Here is a 21,479-nt window from a genome sequence, read left to right on the forward strand (position 1 = left end):
GCTCCCACTTTCTCTTAAGATAAACATTAAAAAAAAGAAAGAAAAAGAAAGCAAACATTGCCAATGAAGAAAAGTAACAAAGTGTAGAAATCAAATCACCCTGGAAATATTGACATCTTCAAACTACAATTACGGAAAAAGAGACCAGGCTATATTCCAAGTAATATAATCTATCATAACTTTTTTTTTTTTTAATGTGTGGTAGTGATAAAGAGAACCTGTATACCTGTATTTGGCCCTTCAGTATAGCAAATCAACAACAAAAACTGTTCTAAAATAACTAACGTGCTTTCAACTTATTTAAAATAAGGGGGGGGGGGGAGGCACATTCATTTTAAAACTAGGAGAGAGAAAAATTAAAGAATTATTTCCTCAGAGAGTCATATCCAAAAAGAAAGGGAAAAAAGAGTGGGGCAAAACAGGAAGAGAAAGAAGTACCTACTAAAATTTGTACCACAAATTCAGAAAACATATTTAAAAGCTAAAGGATGATTACTGACATACACCACTTATTATCTTGGTATCCTGGTTTGCTCAATGGTTAAATAGAGATTCTGGAAGAGATGAGATCTAAGATCCATTCCTTTCATCTGGTTCCACAATTCCATGATTTTTTCAGTCTCTTAAAATGGAAAGCCTCTCTGCTATTTCTAAGGGTCCTCAATAAGTCTTTTGACAGAGATGCCATATAAGAGAAAAAAATTTAACACAAAACTTAAGAAGACAAGAACAATTAAAGCACAACTTTTTAGGAAAAAGTAAAACATACCCATAACCCTTTAACAAAGAAAAAATGCTTTGTAATAACTCTAAGTCGTGATGACCAAGGAGCTCCTACACCTGGGTTCATAGGAAGCATCTGATAAATACACATAATAAACAAGAGAAAAGCTTCTAGACAGATTTCACACCAGGTTTTATTAAAAAGTACCTCCGTGACTTAAAAAAACATAAATTAATCTTAGAAAAATTAAAATGCAGTTATACAAAGAATAATTAAGACTAAAAATGTGAATGATAAGCTCAATAGCCTCCAATACTAACTCCTTTAGAAACAAGTTATTTCAAGAATGAATGTAATCAGATTGAAAAGTTACCGTTCTTCTAAAATATTTAGTAACATAAAACAAAAATACATACCACATTCCTTTACTATATTCAGTGTTAATGAAATGCTCTGCCAATTCCTTCCTTTCTGCCCTTCCCCCACAATTACTAGATCTTATAAAAAGTCACTGAATCTAATTCCTAGAGAAGCAGATTATTAACAATTTAAATGAAAACTTTCTTCTTTAAGATAAAAATGATTTTTAAAAATTGAATCAACTGAGAGTCAGCATATATTATATCCTAAAGGGAATGCAGGATTTGAAGTCTTATTTAATTAATAAGTACATTATGTGAAAATTTATCCTGCAAAACAATTACAGAGCCTTCAGTGTAAAACTGTTCTCAAAAACCTTTGAAAGAGAGAAGTTATTTCTCAAAACTTCAAAAAGTATGTTTAGTTTCATGACGAAAGTAAAAAACACTACAGTCTAAAATTTAAAAATTACTGAGTTCAGAATAAAATTCATTGCAAATTACAAACATACTGAACATCAGTAGAACATAGAACAGGTCTTGAAATAAAAAATATATATATTAATTTTAAATATCAATTATTAAATAAAATTAGTTTAGGAATGGTAAAAAATGGTTTATTTTCTATGCCAAATAATCTTACCTGAATCATTTTGCTGTTAAAAAACTCAAGATACTGATTTCATTTTTCATCTGGTCCTGTCAACGATGCTATGACAGGCCCTGCAGGAAGCAGCAAAAGATCAATGATGGAACGTAGATATTATATGTTTTCATGATCAAGTTTTGTTATGGGAAAGGATATCCATATAGTAGTTTGAAACTCAGGGAATACAGAAAATATCTCAAAAGCTCATCAGTGTATATAATATTCTTTCATTTTTACTTTGTAGTCTTAAATGTTTATTTTTATTCAGTTTTCTTTATCAAAAATTTAAAGGGCCACCTGGGTGGCTCAGTTGGTTAAGCATCCAACTTCGGCTCAGGTCATGATCTCAGGGTTTGTGAGTTCGAGCACCACATCAGGCTCCACGCTGGCAGTGCAGAGCCTGCTTGGGATTCTCTCTCTCTTCCTGTCTCTCTGCCTGTTCCCTGTGTGCACTCTTTCTCCCTCTCAAAAACAAATAAATTAAAAAAAAAAAAAGCAAAAAAACTTGAGTCGGTCAGTATAAAATTACACACATACATAAATATCCATACAAACCAAATTCTAAAAAAAATTAAAAATGATGGTGCAGTATATATGTGGAATTTTAAAGAATCATTTCTATATTGATAAGAATTGGAAAGAAAACAAAGATCCAAGGTCTCAAAAATGAAAAGTCTTGACTGAAAAATAACATATGCTTAAAAGTACGGGAATGATTATATTAACTTCTAGTGATGATTATTTTAATCTTATTTCCCATGATTACTATAACTACCAATAAACTACTACTATACATAATTCAATTAAAATAAACTTTAAAAGATTTCTTATAAGCAGTAACTTCAGAATCAAATAGTTACTGGCAACACTGGTAAAAATTCCTTCAATAAAAGCATGTAAGTTACAAAAAACTCTGTGCAAACTCCAAAACTTAATTCCTCTTTGGTAATTGACAGGTTATATTCAACGAAGACCAAAAAATTCAAATCAGTAAAAATGAGAGAAAAATCAAAACTATAAAACTCCTTCACAAAATTCCAAATATATTTTTTAATTCAGAATTATTTTAAAGTAATATAGCACTTGCCGTATTTAACTTAAAGGCGTTTTTACCTTGCAAGTTATTTTCCATTCAAGGGCCAATTAATAAACAGCACTGTGATTAGACACCTACAATAAGTGGGAACACTATTAGAAAACGTAAGAAACTTCTATATATGTCATGGAAGCATATCGTAAGTCAGTATTTCAAACAGATTAAGAAATTTCAAACAATAGAAATAAATGACAGATTAATTTTTTTTGAGTTTTTATGCTATACCTGTCTTGTTTGTTGAGACACTTCAAAGCACTCAGCAAAGCTTGCTTGCCAAAGCCTCTAACATGCTAAAATGATATAACTTAATTTTACATGGGTTATGTTTGAAAATAAACAAATGTTAAGCTACGATAATGATAATTAAAAAATTACAATGTACTTCCACTTGTTTTCTGCTCGTTCATGATTTGAAAACGTACTTGTGGAATATGTTCTGACTTAAGATTATTTTCTTTCTATTTCTATACAACATCTTTTTATGTGTGTGGATTCTATCAGATTCATAGAAATCATTTTAGTTTCAAATATTTCCATATAAAAAAATGGAAAAAAGCCTATGCCATATCTTTTTAAGAACGAGACGAAGAAAATGGAAATTTCACCAAGTCAAGCACCAGGAAGTATCTGAAAAATACTGCTTCGTTTCTTGCATGTTGTGTTTTATACCATGACACTTCAGTCTCTGAGGGTCAGGTTAATTAAGCCCCATAGCAGCTGCAGTGCAATGTGAGACACACGCTGCTGCGGTTCCCACCAGTCCAGTCCAATTACCTGTAGTATTCCAGCACTGGACAAGTGACAACCAACCTCTTCTCTCTAGTCACTTGCTCCCACTGGTCTACTGATAAATGTTAGAACAAACTAACCTCTTTTTGGAAAAGACTGCAAGCTGAATGCACCTGCTGCAGGCTGCAATGATGAGTCCCAGAGAGATGTTTGTCAGTCAGATCTCTGCAGATGTTGTTTAACTTTATGCTAGAGCTGTATCCAAAGATGGAAATGAGATGGCAATCAAGCACAAATCTCCCACCCTTGTCCCCCCAATTTTATTTTGAAAAGCTGCACTTGCTCATAAAAGTGCTTTAAAACAACTCCGCTAAACTGAAAACAACTAAGACTAAACTCTATGGTAAAAAACAGTTTTATTAGGTACTGAATTTTAGGTAACAAGTGGCATAATTATGTTCAATAAATGTTATCTGTGTTATTTAGAAGCTTAAAAATTAATTTTCTTAAGCCAGAGCAAAACAAAACAAAATAGCTATAAAATAGACAAGTTTTTGATGGGTGTTTATTGCTCAGATTTTTAGTGATACCACATACTCCTTAGAGTTCCCAAGACGCAGATTGTTTTTCCTCTTATATATTATACAAAACACCTTCCATACATAAATATTGAACTATTTCACTGGTTATATTCACTATGTTTAAACTCTTCTTGAAAGCTTTGGGGGGTGATATTTGCAAGGCAATATTGTTAGACATATTGAATTTCCTTACAACGTCACAAATTTAAATGAGCTATTTTTCCAAAATCCAGAAGGCTTCGAATAGCTAATATCAAAGTGACATTATACAATATAATTCATGAAAACGTCAATACTTTAAATGATGTTCCACAACTTACTAAATCAATGATAGAAGATAAAACATCAGAATGAAAAAAAAATCAAATAAATAGAATACCTAAGACTTTTAGTGCTAATTCAATTTTTCTAAAAATCTTATGCTATAAAACATTTGTTTACAGGAGTTAAGTATCAAAACTATATCTTCAGACTCTACAATTTTAACATAGATTGTGCTATGCCAGTAACATTCCTTCATATGTTGAGATTTCCTGTTTCTTAAAATGAGAAAATATTAAAAATACAGCAAATTTCAGAGAGATACTAATGTCTAACTGAAAGATTATGGTTCTTCCTTCAACTAAGGGTATAGAGAGACAAAATATAACAACAGGTAATATGATAAATATAAATATTACAAGTTGAAGATTTAAAGAAAAGCACATTACATGCCAGCAACTCTTTGATCATACTAAAATCAAAGGGATAGCACAGTGTAATCATAACCATCATATTAAACTCAACAATACTAGAAATTACACTACTTTTATTTTTCCTTGTTACAATTTTATGTATCTACTAATTTTTCCTTAAAATACATACCAATAAATTTCTAAAATGCTTTGCATCTAAGATTAAAGAAAAGTGTTTGGACTGCAACTTTTAAAAGCTGGACAAAAGTATTCCCATTGTACTACCAACACCATAATTCTCTTCTTTCAATAATGTAAACAAAAGAAGTGATCTATTCTAAAACTTTATTAACTCATCTCATTTCCAAAAAAATGATCATTCTTATGTTACACAGTCTCGATCCTAAAGGTTAAATTGGCTACTGAATTTTCCCCATGTCAAAATTAAGGCAGTGTTGAGTACTCCCTTCACTAAAAGAAAAATGCACTTACATTCTTTTTCAAGACTTTTAAAAATTTAACACATAACTGGCTTGTGATTAACAAAAAAAATCACCCAAGTTGTGCAATGCTAAGATTACGATATAATAAATCTAGGGATATAAGTTCAAATTTTAACTTAAGGACCATAAAAGGAAATACTTTACATCAAATGTGATCCAGTTTTATAGCCATAAATACGAAGAAAGTGTAAGATACACACTAATATATGCTGCGATTACAGTGAAGTATTTCTGTTTGGTGGATATAATGAAGATCTCTAGTGTCATACAATGGAATAACAATAGGTGCATTATGAAATGTTCTAAAATTTAAGGCACACATGAAAAAATATTTTTTATAAATCCTTTACTATTCCCAACCAATAATGTATTCAATAAGTTTTTTGGATCATCTACCTGAACCATGCATTATTTTAACATATAAAATCAATCAATTTATTAACAAAACTAAACACATCTTCAGATGCCAAATAAAAGAATAAAAGAACACTATCGCATTCTGAAAATGCATACAGTAATATATTCCCCGAAAATGAGAAAGCTGCTTTTTACTACAAGGCAACAACTTCAGGTAACCTAATTATAGAAAAGATATGTAAATATATAGGCTGCTTTAATCAAGTAAGAAAAAAAGATATATTCATAAACCACAGATAATAAGTAGTATCCTGTAAGATTTAGATTTCTAAAAAGATGAATTATACACAGCAAAAGTATATCTACTCATACATCTTTTTTGATTACAGTAATTTAAAAAATTCATTTCACAATCCTCAATCTCCCCAAATTATTTTATTTACTATGCCATGCTGAAATACACAATATAATATACAGTTCTACAAATTCTAAATCACACCAATTAATGCACAAAAAATGTTTTGATTTCAACCATAAATATTAAAAATTACTCAGGAAGGCGAGGTTGTTTAAGATATTTTAAAGATACAAGCTGAGCAAAACACAAAAAACAAAAAACAAAAAACTTCACAAATATGATAAATATGAGTATATTATATTGGCTATAGTAAAAACAATGGACATACATTTGAGTTGAAATTTGTTAAAATATCCCCAAAGTGTGTCTGTATACTGGCTTATACATCCTAAAGAAAGTCTGTGTTAAATACATCAGTATTTTAACTAAACCTTCCGAACACAATTACATTCTGTTTGAAACTTAGGTAATTTGAGAAAATCCATTAGGTTACACAACTAAAGTATACTTTTCCCCAAATACACTGTCTTACCAAACAAGAAATAGAAAGATTCTTGATGAAATAAACATCAGGCATGTTCACTCTAATAGAGGACTCATAAATACATATATGAAACACAAAAATGGGCTTCCAAATTACTGCATAATCCTATAAGAACTCGGCGATAAGAAATCACAGTTTTATAATTTGGTTCATCTGAGATGAGCAGGTAAGTATCCCTTAAATATATCTGAGTACGAGAAGTTGAAAGTAGCTCAGAGGCTGTTATGTTGAAGAATACCAGGACCTTAGATAATTCCACAGGCTTGTGGTCAAGTGTGAACAGAAAGACTATTAAAATTGAAGGCTGTCAGAAGAAGAGAGATGTATCTGTCTGAACAGGGAGTAATCCAGTAATACCATATTTAAATTAAAGTGTTCAGAATTAATACAACTTCTTATTAATTACAAGGCTTTACTTTATCCTTAAAATTAATTCCATAGCGTGTGCTTGGTTTCCACCTGTTACAGGCAGAGTATAAGCCTTCTTTTATCCAGACATTTCAAATCACATTTGATCAGGTTACGTCACTACACACACAAAATTTTGTTCAACGCATTCCAGTTTTCCATTTTTTCCAACAGATATTCTTGTTCTATATGAATAACGTGCTTCAGAACTATAAATAAAATAAGCAATTTCAATGTAATAAGAAAAAAATGTATAACTAAGTGGACTAAAAACAAAAGATCTAATTCTCGGTGCACCCTTTCAAACCCACTGAAAATAAACTATATTCAAATGAAAAGGCATTTAATTTACTATTTGGAATATCCTTGATAAACACCAATTTTCTGTAACATCCCTGCACATCTGATACCACCTCATGTATAATGCAAAAAAGCTATTTCATTTTCATCTATTGACAGTGAATTTAATTTACCATTGCAGCTCTTTTCCTAGAACTATCACGTTATTAATTCTGCAATCAAGCTCTTTTGAATGCTTTTATTTGTACTAAGGTTTTCACAATTCCACATTGATTTTTTTCATCATAATATACCTTTCAAACATATGAATGTGAATATGTTAGTAAACTTTCTTAATGCATAAGGAAAGTTTCAGAGACAAGGAGAGCCATCTACAAAACTACACTCACAGGAACAAACTTTCGAAGGACAGCATATCTAAGAGATTACATTTTAGCTTAATGTTTGTAGTATTTACCAAATATACTACATTTAGTTTATACAACTAAGTGATATTTTCAACCATTCTAAAACCTTCTTATCTAGCAAAATGGTCCATTTTCTCCCACCAATCAATTGGCTATGAAAAAGAAATCCTCTACTAAAGAATTCTACTGAAATTAGATCATTGAAAGCAAATGAGCTTTGCTTTTCTATGGGGGGGGGGCAGAAGCAGTATCAGTCCCCTCAGCACTGAATAAATACTTTTTTATGGCCATGAAGACAAAATAACCAAAAAAAAAATGGCAGAAGCTACACCTGAGTAAAAGCAAATCAGTTAATGTTTTATCTAAGAGATATACTATGCAATTATGCAGATTATCCAATTATATTTAAAATCCATATAATGAGTAGCAAAATGATAAAAAGAAAAAGATAAAACACAGAGAACTGTATAACACTTGAAATAAAAAACACACACTGAAAAGTACAAAAAAAATTATGCCACCTAGGAAACTTGCCATTTTCCAGTAGGTTATAGTACCACACAACTGTTACCAGATTTTAATCCAATACAGCTCTTCATAACACAAATTTTGAAGTATTACTTTACTTCTTACAAAATAATATATTTCCTTTTCACAATTACACTAAAAACGCAGTATTTTAAAAATCTGAAGAGGCAGCACTTGTCCTCTTTACTTCACTCCAGGGCCAACAAACAAAGCAGTGAAGCAGAAAGAGGTACATAATGGATTTAGAAGTAAATGGTCCATTCTTTAAGAAGCCTTCCTACCCCCTCTTCTGAATTCACTCTAGACTAATTGTCATTACAATGATGTCTGAAAACTTCAAAAGAACCCTATTTCCTGATGCCAGCTGTCCATGTTTCTATCTTTACATTTTAGAGTTTTTTCCTAATTAGAAAGAAGTATTTAGACATACCCAAAAGATGTTATCTTGTAATTGTTCTAAATCACAGACACAGTATATCGATTATAGAAACAAAACATAATCAAGAGTGGAAATATTCTTTAAAATTTTCCACAAATACAATATATAAATAAAGTCTATACTATTAAGAATTTCCTTCAATACAACATACAACACACGTAGATCTTCTCTTTATTTCCTTGGGGATTTATCAAACAATCTCTTCACCATTGCACCTACCTGGGTAAAAATCTTTGGACTTAGACAGCTTGATGGTGGCTCCAGTTTCTTTTTGCAACTGAACAATTGTCTGTCCTCCCTTCCCAATTATAGATCCAGCAGCATAACTAGGTATGAGAACCTTTAGAAAATACTGGCCGTCTTCTGAAAAATGCAAAGAAATATATTTGGTTAACATGATAATTTTAAACTCTCTATCCCCTCTCCACCCTCAAGAGGGAAAAACAGCAATTAAAACATTGGGCATATAGCTGCAGGAAATATGGGGTTAATTTTTTTTTTTTTAAAGAACAAAAGTAAGCCAATTACACTGAAAAATAAATAGGTACAAAATGTTTCTCATTTTGTAGGATTTATACTTTTAAACTTGGAATTAAAATCTAAACATGTTTTATTATTTTGCAGCACTGTAGAAACTGATGACTAAATTCCAGTTGTTATTCCAAACATGGAAGTCTTCCAATTCTATCTGTGGTTACTATGGTAAAATGAAATGAACTGACCCTTTAACAAAACTTCAGAGATTTATATGATGACAAACCTTCACTTACCATATTGCAATACAAATAAGTAAAAGGACTGTAAATAGTGATGAGCTATATTGGTTTGACATTAGCAAACACCTAAGGACTACAATCAGCCATTGCCTATATCTTACTTAAAGTATGCAAAACAAACATTTCTCCTACCAAATAATCCACCCAAACTGTAGGGTGTATTCCAAGTCTGCAATAACTGCCAGGAAATAACTCAAAGTGATGTGAACTGGCAAATCTAACTAATCCTGGTGTATTTCTTTAGCACTTCTTAGTCTACCATGATCTCGTTTAAGCTCATTAATTAAAGGACCTTAAGAAGAATTCTGCCAATACTAAAAAGCTTAGGAGTCATTTATATCAAATACACTTAAAAGTGACCAAACAGATTATGTTACTTCTCCAAAATAGCCGCAGCTTTAAAAACAGAGTAAGTGGATGAACCAAGAAAGAGTGAAATGAAATGTTGTAGAAAATATAAAGCCAACTCCATAAACTTTAATTTCTGACAAACTGATCAAGTCTTAAATCGGAAACACCCCAGTAAATCCAGCTTATGTGAATAAACGTTCTAAATTTTGCGGGTGTGCCATTCGCAAGACCCCCATCCGTCTCTAATGTACATGCTGTAGATAAATTCACCTCTGCCTCGATGCATTGGGTGCATTGTTAAGATGACTCCAGTGCAAATGAAGAAGCGATACCGGTCCCGTTATAACTCATCTTCCCAGGAAGCGCAGGATGTTAAACTAACAAGTCACAGTACCAGACACCCCCACCCTCGTATGCACACCTCTGAAGACAAATCAATGAGATATTTGCAACGACAGTGTAAGTGCGGTAAGAGCATGCACTCATCAAGATTTTGCATACTACTTGTGGCCCAAAGCAAGGGGATGGAGAGGGAAAAACTCTCCGATGCCCCAATCATTTGCTATCCGCTACCCAAGTGCCATTTATTTATTTATTTTATCAGACTGTTAAATGCAGCGCGCATCTTCGAGCGGCCATCACCTCACTCGGGGGTCATCCTCCTCCTCTTTAACGGACCCCCTTGCCCAGGTCTAGGATATTTAAATGGTCAGTCTTTAGACCGATTAAATGGAAAGATAGGTCTATTCCGAAAAACCGGTCGCCATTTTGATGAATGATAAACAGAGAAATGGAAATGTGTCCGGGACGGCGAGGTGCGGGGCAGGTGCAGGGGAGGGGGCGCGGGGCAGGGGCGCGGGAGCCGCCGGGTTCGGGCTGGAGGTGTCCGGGCCGCGGGAGGGAGGGAGGCCGGCAGGAGGGAGGGAGGCAGGGGCGGGCGGCGGGGGATGGGGCCAGCGGGGAGGTGGAAGCGATACCCACCGCCCGTATTGGTCCTCTTGGTGCTGCCGGCTTCAGGGGGGGCTTCCAGCGGCCTTTTCCGCGAGTCCGGCGGGTCCAGGTCTATGGGAACCCCAGTGTGGGTCCCGTTCTGCTGGATGGGAGCTGCCGCCATCATGTTTGCAGTTCCTGCCGCTGCTACGGGGAGAAGGTTCTCCCTTTTGTTTTGGCTTTTTTTCTTTTTTTTTGCGTTTGGGGTTTCTTAAGGTTTTTGTTTTTTTTTTTTTTTTTTTAATCGGATCAATAGAAATCTCTTTAGGAAAAAAAAGCAATGTTGCTGGTTTGTTCTCACTGGGGAGGGGGCAGGGCTGAGGAGCAGCTGCAGTGCAGTGTCAGAAAGGAGACAGGGGAATGGAGGGGGTGTGAGAGACGGAGGGTGAAAGAAGGAGAAGAAAGGAGAGAGGGGGAGAGAGTGAAGGGAGAGGGGCGAGTGAATGAGCGGGAGGAGGGGAGCGGGGAGGACGGGCAGAGGGAGTGGGAGAGCGCGAGGGCTGGCGGGGCGCGGGGAGAAGCCGAGGAGGAGGGGAGAGTGAGGGAAAGAGTGAATGAGCAGGAGGAGGGGAAGGAGGTGGATGCGGAGAGGAGCGAGCGGCGGAGGAGGGCAGGAGCCGGGAAGGAGCGCGGCGGTCCCCGCGCCGCGCTAGCGCTGCGCTCGCTCCCGCTGCTGGTGCTGCCGCCGCCGCCGCTGCCGGAGCGGTTCTGCCGTTGCCTGGGCTGCTCGGCGATGCTGCTGCTGCCGCCGGGTCTCGCTCATTATTTCTCCCGCTTGTAGGGGGGGCTGGCGGGGAGGGAGGGGGATGGCTGCGAGGGGAGGGTAGAGAGGGGTTGAGTTCGTAGACTCCCACACACTTCGCGCTCCGGTCCCTGCCTCTCAGCAGCGCCGCCGCCGCTGCCGCCTCCCAGCGCTGATGCCTCAGCCTGCGGGGGCGGAGGGGGCCCCGCCGGAGGCGGGGGCTGGGGGGTGGGGGGGAGGCTGTGTGTATGCGCGTGCGTGTGTGCGCGCGGGCTAAGCGCGTGCGCGGGGGCGCGCGCAGGCGGCGGGGGAGGGGACGGGGGCTGGGGCGCTCCTGTGGGAAGGGAGGGGTGAAAGGTCGCCGGTCCCCGGCAACACGGCTCAGGCAAACGTAAGCGGCTTGTCGCAGAAACCAAGGGGTCCAAGAAACCCGCTAGGCTAGAAGGCGGGAAGCAGAGATTACTGACAGCCGTGCCAGCCAATAAAATGGGAATGTGAGAAAGGCTCTTCAGGCCCCTTCCCAATCAGGAAACTTGGGTATGAGAGGGAATGAAGGGGCGGGGTGGGATCTCGGTCAAGCCGGGGCTGGAGTGGCGACAATTTTGGCTAGTCTGAGAAGGGCATTCGAGTGACCGTTGACAACGGGTGAAACAGCGTCAAGGCTGAAGAAAGAACCTTAACTATATGCTTCCAGGACTTCTAGCTAGGTACATTAGTTTTTATTTTTAAGAGTTAGGTAAGAGACATCATCTTAACTCATCGGCGGTTTTCTACGGGGCGATTTCATAAAAAGAGTATTTATTAGTAGCACTGTGTAACATCGTTAGGGAACTTCTAGTGTCGCTCGCTGCCTTTAATCCTTTCGGGAGCAAGCCAGGATATAAATAAAGCTAGGTATGGGTCTTCCCCTCAGAGGCGCTGGTACGCAGACTAAAGACAGGCAACAGCTGAGTGTACACAAAACTAATTATTGAACTAAGTATGAATATAGGAATGAAACTCATTGCAATGTGCACAGCTTATGATTATACAGATCTTGGATATATAAGGAGTCTGAACATCAAGTGTACAAGGCTACAGAAAAAAAAATATCGTAGCTGCAATAGACTGAAAGTCTGAAAAGACTCAGTTTACAGATGAGTAAACTGATTCAGTGAAGTATTTTGCTCAAGGTCATCTATCAAGTTAGTTGTTTAATTAATCAGCGCGCTAGGAATTAGGGATAATGGAAACACATGGGCTCTGGAGCCCGAAATCTTGGTTTCACCTCCTTGCAGGCATGTTCTAAAAGTGTCTTGGGCAGATCCTTTAACATGTTGGCTGTTTATTAAGTGCTTTCCATGTGCCAAGGAATCATTTTACATGCGATGCTCTTTACATGCAGTGTATCATATAGTTATTACTGTACCTATTATACGAGGCAGTTTAGGTTTAGAGACATTAATAACCCAAAGCCGCACAGGTATAAGCATTGTTGCAATAATTCAAACTCAGGTCTTCCTGATTTCAAAGTCTATCCTCTTGGAATATTGCAGGACCCTAAAGCTTCAGTTCCTTCCACTGAAAGCAGGGGCTGTAACTCTGCTTCCCATAGGTCTTATGAGTCAAATGAGATAATGTATTGAAAGATGTGAAAAGGTATGAACATATTCGCTACATTTCTAGAACAAAGATGCTCCTTCCTTGTACTTTTCACTACAGCACTTCAACCTGAAAGATGCCTTTATTAAAAGCTAGCATAATAAAGAACTTCGCTGTAATTCTATGATAGTCTAACCAAGAATACCTGCATATCTGAGGCAGTCACCAAAGCGAATAGAATAAAATTTAATTCCTGATTGAGGAGGGAATGAAAAAGAATACTAACCCTCCTCACAGCGTCCTTTATTGCAAGGAACATCTAGGAGGCATTGGGATTTCTGGTGCTTTTTAAGTGATGAAAGATAGATGATAGTCTGCTGAACAAGGGAAAAAATAACATTTAGTGTGGGAATAAAAGTTTATCTGGAGTATGAAAAACACTTTGCCTCAAGTCAGAGAAGAAGAAATGCTGAGACCTCAAAGAAAGGGAAAGCAGGTAAGTTAGTATGTAACTGGTAAAACTCTATGAACCTTTAAAAGTCCAGAATTTTTATCTGATATATGATGTAATAGGAAACCATGATACAGCCTTTATGCCCAGAATAAAGAGGATTTATACACGGAATTGGATTTAAAACAACAACAAAAAAATGAGCTGCGATGAAAGAAAATCAGGGTTTGGAATAAGGATGTGGTAGTCAAGATAGAAAAAGCTGATGCCAGACATTGTGTAATCAAAGTGTTCTGTGAAGTGTACCAAAAATATGCAAGGATGTTTTTAAATAAAAAATTGGAAAAGGGCTGGAGTTTGCTACTATATTGTTCTAAAACAGTAAAAGGAGACAAAGATAATACAAAAATGAAAATAGTTCAAAGCTATATTGTATTAAAGCTTGGACAAAGTATTCAGTATCATGTAGTTTTGAATTTGGAAAAGACTGAGAATTGGAAACTGACGTTACCAAATTTCTAAAAATAAGTAAAATATGTTTAAAATATCTTAGAAAATATCTGTCATTGCCATGTGTAAGTTAAATTGAAAGTGAGCTAAGTTAAATTGCCTTATAGACTTAAGCTTACTGAGAGTCGTGACACTGTATTCTTATGTTATTTATTTGACCTTTCTCTTATTTCCTTCTTCAGACTTAATATTTAAATATTACCCACCATTCCATGGGGCCTAGGAGCAGAAGGTATGATTTTAAATGTGGATAGCATGCTTACCAATAATTTATTTAACTATGGCATGCCAGGAATTACACAGACTATCCTAAGACCTGCTCAGACTTCAAAGGGTCAGTTAGCTATGATTATGATTTGGTCATGAAGGTTATCAGAGAGTACATTCCAGCCTTTATTCTCTTGTATTTTCTTGTTCTTTAAGAAAGGATACTTCTCCATTTCACACTATATACCTCCACCATTCTGGTTAAACAGACATAAACATTTGATCTCTTGTCCTGCATTTTTTTACCAGCTAAAAAAACTGAGGAAATTTTTAAAAAGCAGCTCCCACTTTATAGTATGCTGTACCTCTTAGGGTACAAATAAACTGCTTGAATGAACTTTTTGAAAAATATAATAGAAATATTTGACCTTTTAATTCTCTGAAAAGAAATATTTTATTTTCTTAAGTAACCAAACAATTGGCACTGCAAATTTAATGTTATTTTCTAATACCATAAGATACAAGAGAACGTGTATACTTTTCATTGCTTAGTTGATGAGTTATGAATATAAGCAACTCTGATAGAAAATGATATTAATTTGAAGAACAAAATTCCTAGTCTTTATTGACTTTCAGTAAGGTTATTTTTCTTCCTGAGTTTTAGTCTGAGTAATATGGACACAAGATAATCTATTTTCAGTAATAATGATTGGCTTTGTGGAGAAAACGCAGGTAGTTGATGTCCACAAATATTCCTAAACCCATTTGTCCCCATCCTCCTGCCTTTCCTACAATAAATCCTGTTAACTATAGAACATAAATATCCCCTCTACATGAGTATCTTTTCAGTCTATGCTTTAGGAAACTTTTCTGAGTTTGTGTTCTGCTGAAATCAGATCCTGAGTTAAGGATTCAAGTGCAAATAGTGTATTTTAGAAAGTGATTTCAGGAAACAGTAGGGATTTGGGGAAGTGAGACAGGGAATGGAAGGAAGGCAATGAAGGGTGAATTACCCAAGCAAGTTACATTGTGAGCAAACAGAGCTTAATCTCACTGGGATTCCTAAGAAACCATTTAAAACAGTAGCTTCAGAATTAACCCACTCAAAATGTGAGAAAACTCAGATATATATGCACCAACTCCCTTCAGTCATTGATGGAGGTCTTTTCCTTGGGTACATTATGAATTCAATGCTTGCTGGCCAGTCTTCCAATTGCCAGAGCTGCATCTTTTTCTGAGGACTTTCTCTGGCAGCTGGAATCTGTTCTGCCCTTACACAGGCTGGCAATGCTAGGGAATTAACACCCTGCTGTGGACACATCCCCCACCTTTATGGAAAATCAGGCCAGTGTGCTCTGAAACGGTAGGGCAAGGAGATATGGGTTGGGCAATAACAGTTTGTTACAAATATCAACATAAATGTAGGAAAAAGGAAAATGAGAAAACTGTTAATGCACGGCATTTTTGGAAAGATCAAATAAATATGAAAGAATATGGGAAGCTTAAGATACTGAGGAAATTAAGATTTTATAATTTTCACAATCCAAATATTGTAACCATTGATTATAAGAAGATTGAATAATTTGGGCTTTTTTTTCTGTTTTTAAAAAATACATTTTAATTTTTTAAGATATAAGACATGAAGAATCAATGTACATATTCTGATTATTTTTTCATCCAATGCACCACAAAGAAAATAGGAGCAAGTATATACTGAAGAGTTTATCACCTAATCCCACATCTTGGGGTTGTATAACAAGTTCTATAAATAGACATATTGATTAGAAATACTTTTCTGAGATTGCACTTCTTAGAAAATGATTTGTTAAACTTTATCTTCTTAAAAATTCAAACAGCTTTTATGTTTATGTATTTAATCACATAAATTCACAGTTGGTGAATATGTTTATGAAACAGTATATGAAAGCTCACCCTAATTTATATAGAAACATAAATGTGTTATTAGCATTATTCCAAAAAGTCCCCAAGCCTTAATATTCCAGTTGCGATTATGTCATCCCGGTAGATAAAGAGATATGTTAATGTTAGAAAGAATCCTAAATTTTTTGGCACTGAATATATTTCCTTGGTCTGTAATAGATGAATAATTTTTCTAGCATTTTTCTACATATTATGAAATACATCTTTCCACACTTACCTTAAAGACAATAAACCTGAACTCACACTTACACAGTGCAATAAAAAGAACCTGGTGATAATTGGTACATGTTTATGTAAAAGATAAGTGTTAGGAGAATCCGCATGAGGGCTATAAGGGAATTTTTAATCTTTGCAACTTTTTGAATTATTTCAAAATAAAAAGTTAAAAATAAAGAACCTTGAACTGATAATCTGGTTCTGACTCTTCTACCTACTAATTTTGTGGCCTAGAGTAACTCATTTGCCTGCTCTGATTTTCAGTTTCTTAATCTGTAAAATGGGAGAGTTGGTAGATGTTCTTTACATCTCTAAAAACCAATTTCTATCTCAGTATGTTTATGACCATTCATAGAATCTTATAAAGAAAATTGTCAACATCAAAATACATACTGTGTGCATTAACATGTATTTTTAAATCTGTTAATAATACACATTTTGAAGATGTGCTTTAGACACAATGGAAAATAATATACCAAGGAAAACAATTTGGTACGGTAAAGAGTATATTTGATATATTCTCTATGTTTTTGCATTTTAAAAGCAATCATTCATTGAAGTCTATAGTTAAAGATATTTTACTGGCACCACAATTCAAAATGTGACCATTTCATCTTTTAAGCCATTTGAATATGAAGAATTGCTGGAGTAAAACAGTAAATGATAAAGAGGATAGAGTGATAAACAGAAAAAATTAAGAAAAACAAGAACTTCAAAAGAAAATTAAGGAAACCATAATTAATATTCATATATTATATCAACTAAGTTGAAATTACTTATCTGTTACATGCATAAAACATCTTCATCTGAAGAATCAATGTCATTTATTCTTATAATGCCTGGAGTGATCTTGAGTCTCCGTTTGCTCTGGTCCTGGCTTAGGCCATATGCTCCAGAGCAATGTTCAACACCTTCAGAATTGCCCCAGTTTGAACAGTAAATTATATGGTCACCTTAATAATACTCAAGAGCTTTGACTTTTTGTTTTAGCCTGCTAATTATAAACCATAAAATATTTTTTATTCATCGGATTCTTTTATATGTCAATTTCCCCAAGTGTAATATAAATGTTTATCATAGTTCACTCATATTGCATTGTAGTATAAAAAATTTGTACATCCCCATATCCTCTACTCTTCATGGTGTTTTAATTCCCTACCTATACTATTCTTAGCTGTAGCTAAGACCAGAGATCAAGAACAGAGGTAGAAAGTAGTAGGATAGAGTTTTAAATTTTACTTTTTCACATTTTAACATGGAAACAATCATTTTGATAGGACAAGTCTTCTTCGAAAGTACTGTATGTAGCAAGATGAAGTGAATTGAAGAAATAATAAATGAGACATTATAAATATAACGAAATACATCTTCAGATGATAAACATTGGACCCACATACAGCATCAGAGAATTGTTTACATTATGGATTATTCACATTTTCTCTGGGTTTATTTCCTACTGTTAAAATAAGTCTTAGTCCTTCTTAACTTCCAGACAAGCTTTTAATGTCTCTGGTCAAGGCTTCTTTCTAATGTTGTTTTCTATTTCCACTGTTTATTATAGGTCAAGTAATAGAAAGTTCCATTTGTCTTATAATAATGTTACATGTGTTTATAAGTACAAGAAGAAATTGGTTTCCTTGTATATTAAAAAAAAATGCATTACCATACTCTACCTTGCCAGATTCTGCCTTGCTATTTAATCTTTTGGTTTCACTCTGTAAGCATTTCTATGGTAGGTCAGAAGTGTTTAACTGACTTCATGTAATTCTATATTATTTTATCCATGTTTATTTTGTGTAATTGAGAATGCATAGAGCTTACTTATTAACAAACCTACGTTTTATATATGGATGTTTATGTGCATTTGGTGTAGAAAGAAGTGTGTGTGTGTGTGTGTGTGTGTGTGTGTGTGTGTGTGTGTGAAAGAGAGAGAGAGAGAGAGAGGAGAACAGGCTGGTATACCAGTTCTATCTAATGTCTGTAGTGGGAGTAGAAAAAGTAGTAATGCATAATGTGCCTTTACTTAGCCTTTTCTTCTCAAGGTCAAATTGGGGGCTTTAAGACAACTGTTTTTTTCTTAAACTTCCATTCTTATAATGGAAAATTCATAATTATTCAAGAGGAGATGATAGAGTATAATGGATCCCATGTACTGTATACCCACCTTCAAAACTGTAAACTCCTGGTCAATCTTATTTCATTTCACCTCTTTCTTGGGGTAATTTTGAAGCAAATTCTAACTATCTAATATTACATTTTTATTCTGAAAACATTATATCCTTTGTAAATCTCCAAAATACCATTATTATATTGAAAATAATTGGCAAAAACTCCTTAATGCTATCAAGTGTCTGGTCTGTGTTTAATTTTTTTTCAATGGTCTTACAACGTTTTTTTACATTTTGTTTAAACCTCTACCCAATAAATACAACTGGTTCATATGTTACTTAAATCTCTTTTAATTCTCTATCAGTCAAGCTTCAACCAGAGAAGCAGACCACTAGGATATATAGTTAAAAAATTTTTATTTTATACACACACACAGATAGATAGATAGTGATAGTGATACTAAGGGAATTGGCTCACACAGCTGTGGGCTCTGGCTAAACAAGCCCAAAGTCCACAGATGGTCACTCAGGAAGGGAAAATACAGGGAGAGCAATTGCAGGCCCAACTGCTTTAAGTTTCTGATTTTCAGAGACCTAGTTGCTTTGATAGCTACCATCTGATTAAATGAGGCCCACCTATGGTAATCTCCCTTTTGGTTAACTGGAAATTAGAACTCTAATCACATCTCCAAAATCCATTCACATCAGGCCCTAGACTATTGCTTGATTGAATAGCTGGAGGAAGTTGTGTATATGCTGCAAAGTGGCTGCTGCTTCCTCTCTGTCCTCCAACTGTCACCAAATAATATTCCTTGTAGACTACCCTAACTAGAAACATACTAGACAAGGAATTCTGAGAAATGTAGTTCAACCTAAGTTGACATATCACAAAGCCATCACAGACAACTCTTTTTCACCTTGACACCATACACAGCTTCTTAAACCACTTTCAATCACCAAATAAATACACTAACAAAATCATAGCATATTGCAAATAATGATATAACAGAATGAACTATCCCCTGTAAGACTAAAAACATGCTAGCCCTCCAACCTCTTTCCCCAGGAGAGGATACAAAATCTTTAGGAGTGCCTGGGTGGCTCACTCAGTAACTGTCAAACTTCAGCTGGGGTCATGATATCGTAGTTCATGGGTTCGAGCCCCGCGTGGGAGCCTTCTCTCTACCTTTTCAGTATTCCCTTTGCTGTCAGCAAGCACCTTACCTGGTTCTGGGTCTTTGCCACCTGGGATGACCCAAATCTTAATTCTTGAAGTTTCTGGAGCTATTAGAAATCCTACCTGAATTGAGTCATTGTAGCTTTCCACTGACTTTAATCAAAGGACATGAGAATTGAAAGAGATGCCCTAGGGGGATCTCCTAGGGGATTCTCCTGTATTTAAGAAAAATCCTCTTTACCCTCATTGTATAATAGCACCCAATTTTCCTTGAGAGACAGGATCAGTCACCACAGCCAGCACAGTAATTCCTTTCTCATCCTGTTGATTCAGAGGCTCGAGGAGCCCAAGGTGGCCAGATGGCAGCCTCAACTTCTAGTTCAATAGATTCTTTATTCTGTTGTCTGGTGGATGCATTCTTTTCTTTGGAAAAGCAACCCAAATCTTCAACTAATGAAGGAATAACAATAAGACCTCTAGACCAAGGGCAATCATAAGAGGAGCCACTCCCATTTCCAGCCCTTGGATTTACAACTTAAAGATCTATAAATCCTGATTATGGGAGAAAGAGCACCAATATGTTAAGTCTGATTTGAGCATGGACCACAACCTAGGGGACATTGCCCCAGTCTCACAAGGTATTGCCACCTAGCTGATACCATGATTGAGTTTTCAAAAGGGCAATCCACAGTCCTGTCAAGCCAGCTGAATTCCATGAGTCTGAGCTCATTGTCACACAATATAAAAATTTTATAGTAAAAAGACTTATAATATAGCAGGGTCCTTTCTCAAGTTCTCCCTCTTGGATTTGTAAATTGACTCAAGTCCAGAATTTGAGTGAGGGGCCATGACACTCCATTTTGGTGGTTCAAGTCAAATTTCAGGACACTACACATAGAATTTTCCACATATATGAATCAAGTAAGATTTTAGTAGACCTCCCATTTCAGACATTATAGTTTCCATCTCCAGAAATTAAGGTTAGATTTTTTTTTTTATATCTTCCAAGTATCCACTTAATATGTTGAATAAATCCTGTGGATTCTGGAACATATGGAAGACAGTTACAATTATTATTTTAATATCTTTATTGGTTATAGTATGTGTCATTCCTGATATGATTATTTTTTCTTTTCAATATAATTATACTGTCCTGCTTTTCTGCATGCCTGGTAATTTTTGTGAGATGTCAAGCTTTATTAATTTTACCGTGTTGTATGCTGGGTGTTTTTGTGTTTCATTTCTACAAATATTTTTGAGCTTTGTCCTTGAATGTGGTTATTGGAAACAGTCCAATATTTTGGAGTTTTGCTTTATGAGGTAGGACCGAATCACCACCTAATCTAGGGATAATCTTGTCCCACAACTTAGGCAAAACCCTCTTAATACTCTAGCTGATGCACAGTGAATTATGAGGTTTTCCATTCCAGGTACAAGGAGCAGGAACTAGTCCCAGCTCTGTGTGAGCACCAGGCCCTGTACCTAGTTTCCTTACGTAGTTTCCTTCAGTGCATCTGCTGGTTAGTATTCAACTGAAGACCCAAGGAGAACCTTTCATATTTCTGAAGGTCTATTTCTGTGGCTCTTTTCTCTCAGTACTCTGTTACACTGTGAATTTTAGCCACCCTGTTGGGTTGTTCCTCAAAAAGCTAAACATAGAATTTTCATATGACCCAGATATTCCACTCCTAGATATGTACTTATCCAAAAGAAAACAGGTTTCAAACAAATACCTTTACACAAGTTCTAATAGGAGCATTATTCACAATAGCC

The 21,479-nt window shown here is 35.7% G+C and overlaps 1 protein-coding gene and 1 long non-coding RNA gene across 7 annotated transcripts in view; one reads left to right on the plus strand and one right to left on the minus strand.

Annotated features, from left to right (window-relative positions):
* NOVA1 (NOVA alternative splicing regulator 1) overlaps positions 1-11,007 on the minus strand; it is a 149,266-nt gene extending 138,259 nt beyond the window's left edge. For 3 of the 6 annotated variants that reach the window (XM_042942879.1, XM_042942877.1, XM_042942876.1), the window contains exons 1-4: positions 8,876-8,964; positions 3,698-3,812; positions 2,846-2,902; positions 1,727-1,806 (exon numbers count right to left, since the gene is read on the minus strand). Coding sequence is in view for 1 of the 6 variants with exons in the window: in XM_042942875.1 (XP_042798809.1) it covers positions 8,876-9,019; positions 10,765-10,900 (280 nt within the window). In the remaining 5 variants the exon portion in view is untranslated. Of the gene's footprint in view, positions 1-1,726; positions 1,807-2,845; positions 2,903-3,697; positions 3,813-8,875; positions 9,020-10,764 lie in introns of those variants that run through there. The other 3 variants (XM_042942878.1, XM_042942875.1, XM_042942880.1) reach the window with 3 other exon arrangements.
* A 1,051-nt stretch (positions 11,008-12,058) lies between these two features.
* Positions 12,059-21,479, plus strand: part of LOC122222408 — a 51,083-nt gene continuing 41,662 nt past the window's right edge. Inside the window, exons 1-2 of the long non-coding RNA XR_006203735.1 lie at positions 12,059-12,222; positions 14,240-14,289. This is a non-coding gene — a long non-coding RNA (uncharacterized LOC122222408). The remainder of the gene's footprint in view (positions 12,223-14,239; positions 14,290-21,479) is intronic.

The sequence above is a fragment of the Panthera leo genome, chromosome B3 (genome assembly GCF_018350215.1).
Source record: "Panthera leo isolate Ple1 chromosome B3, P.leo_Ple1_pat1.1, whole genome shotgun sequence".
Lineage (NCBI taxonomy): Eukaryota > Metazoa > Chordata > Mammalia > Carnivora > Felidae > Panthera > Panthera leo.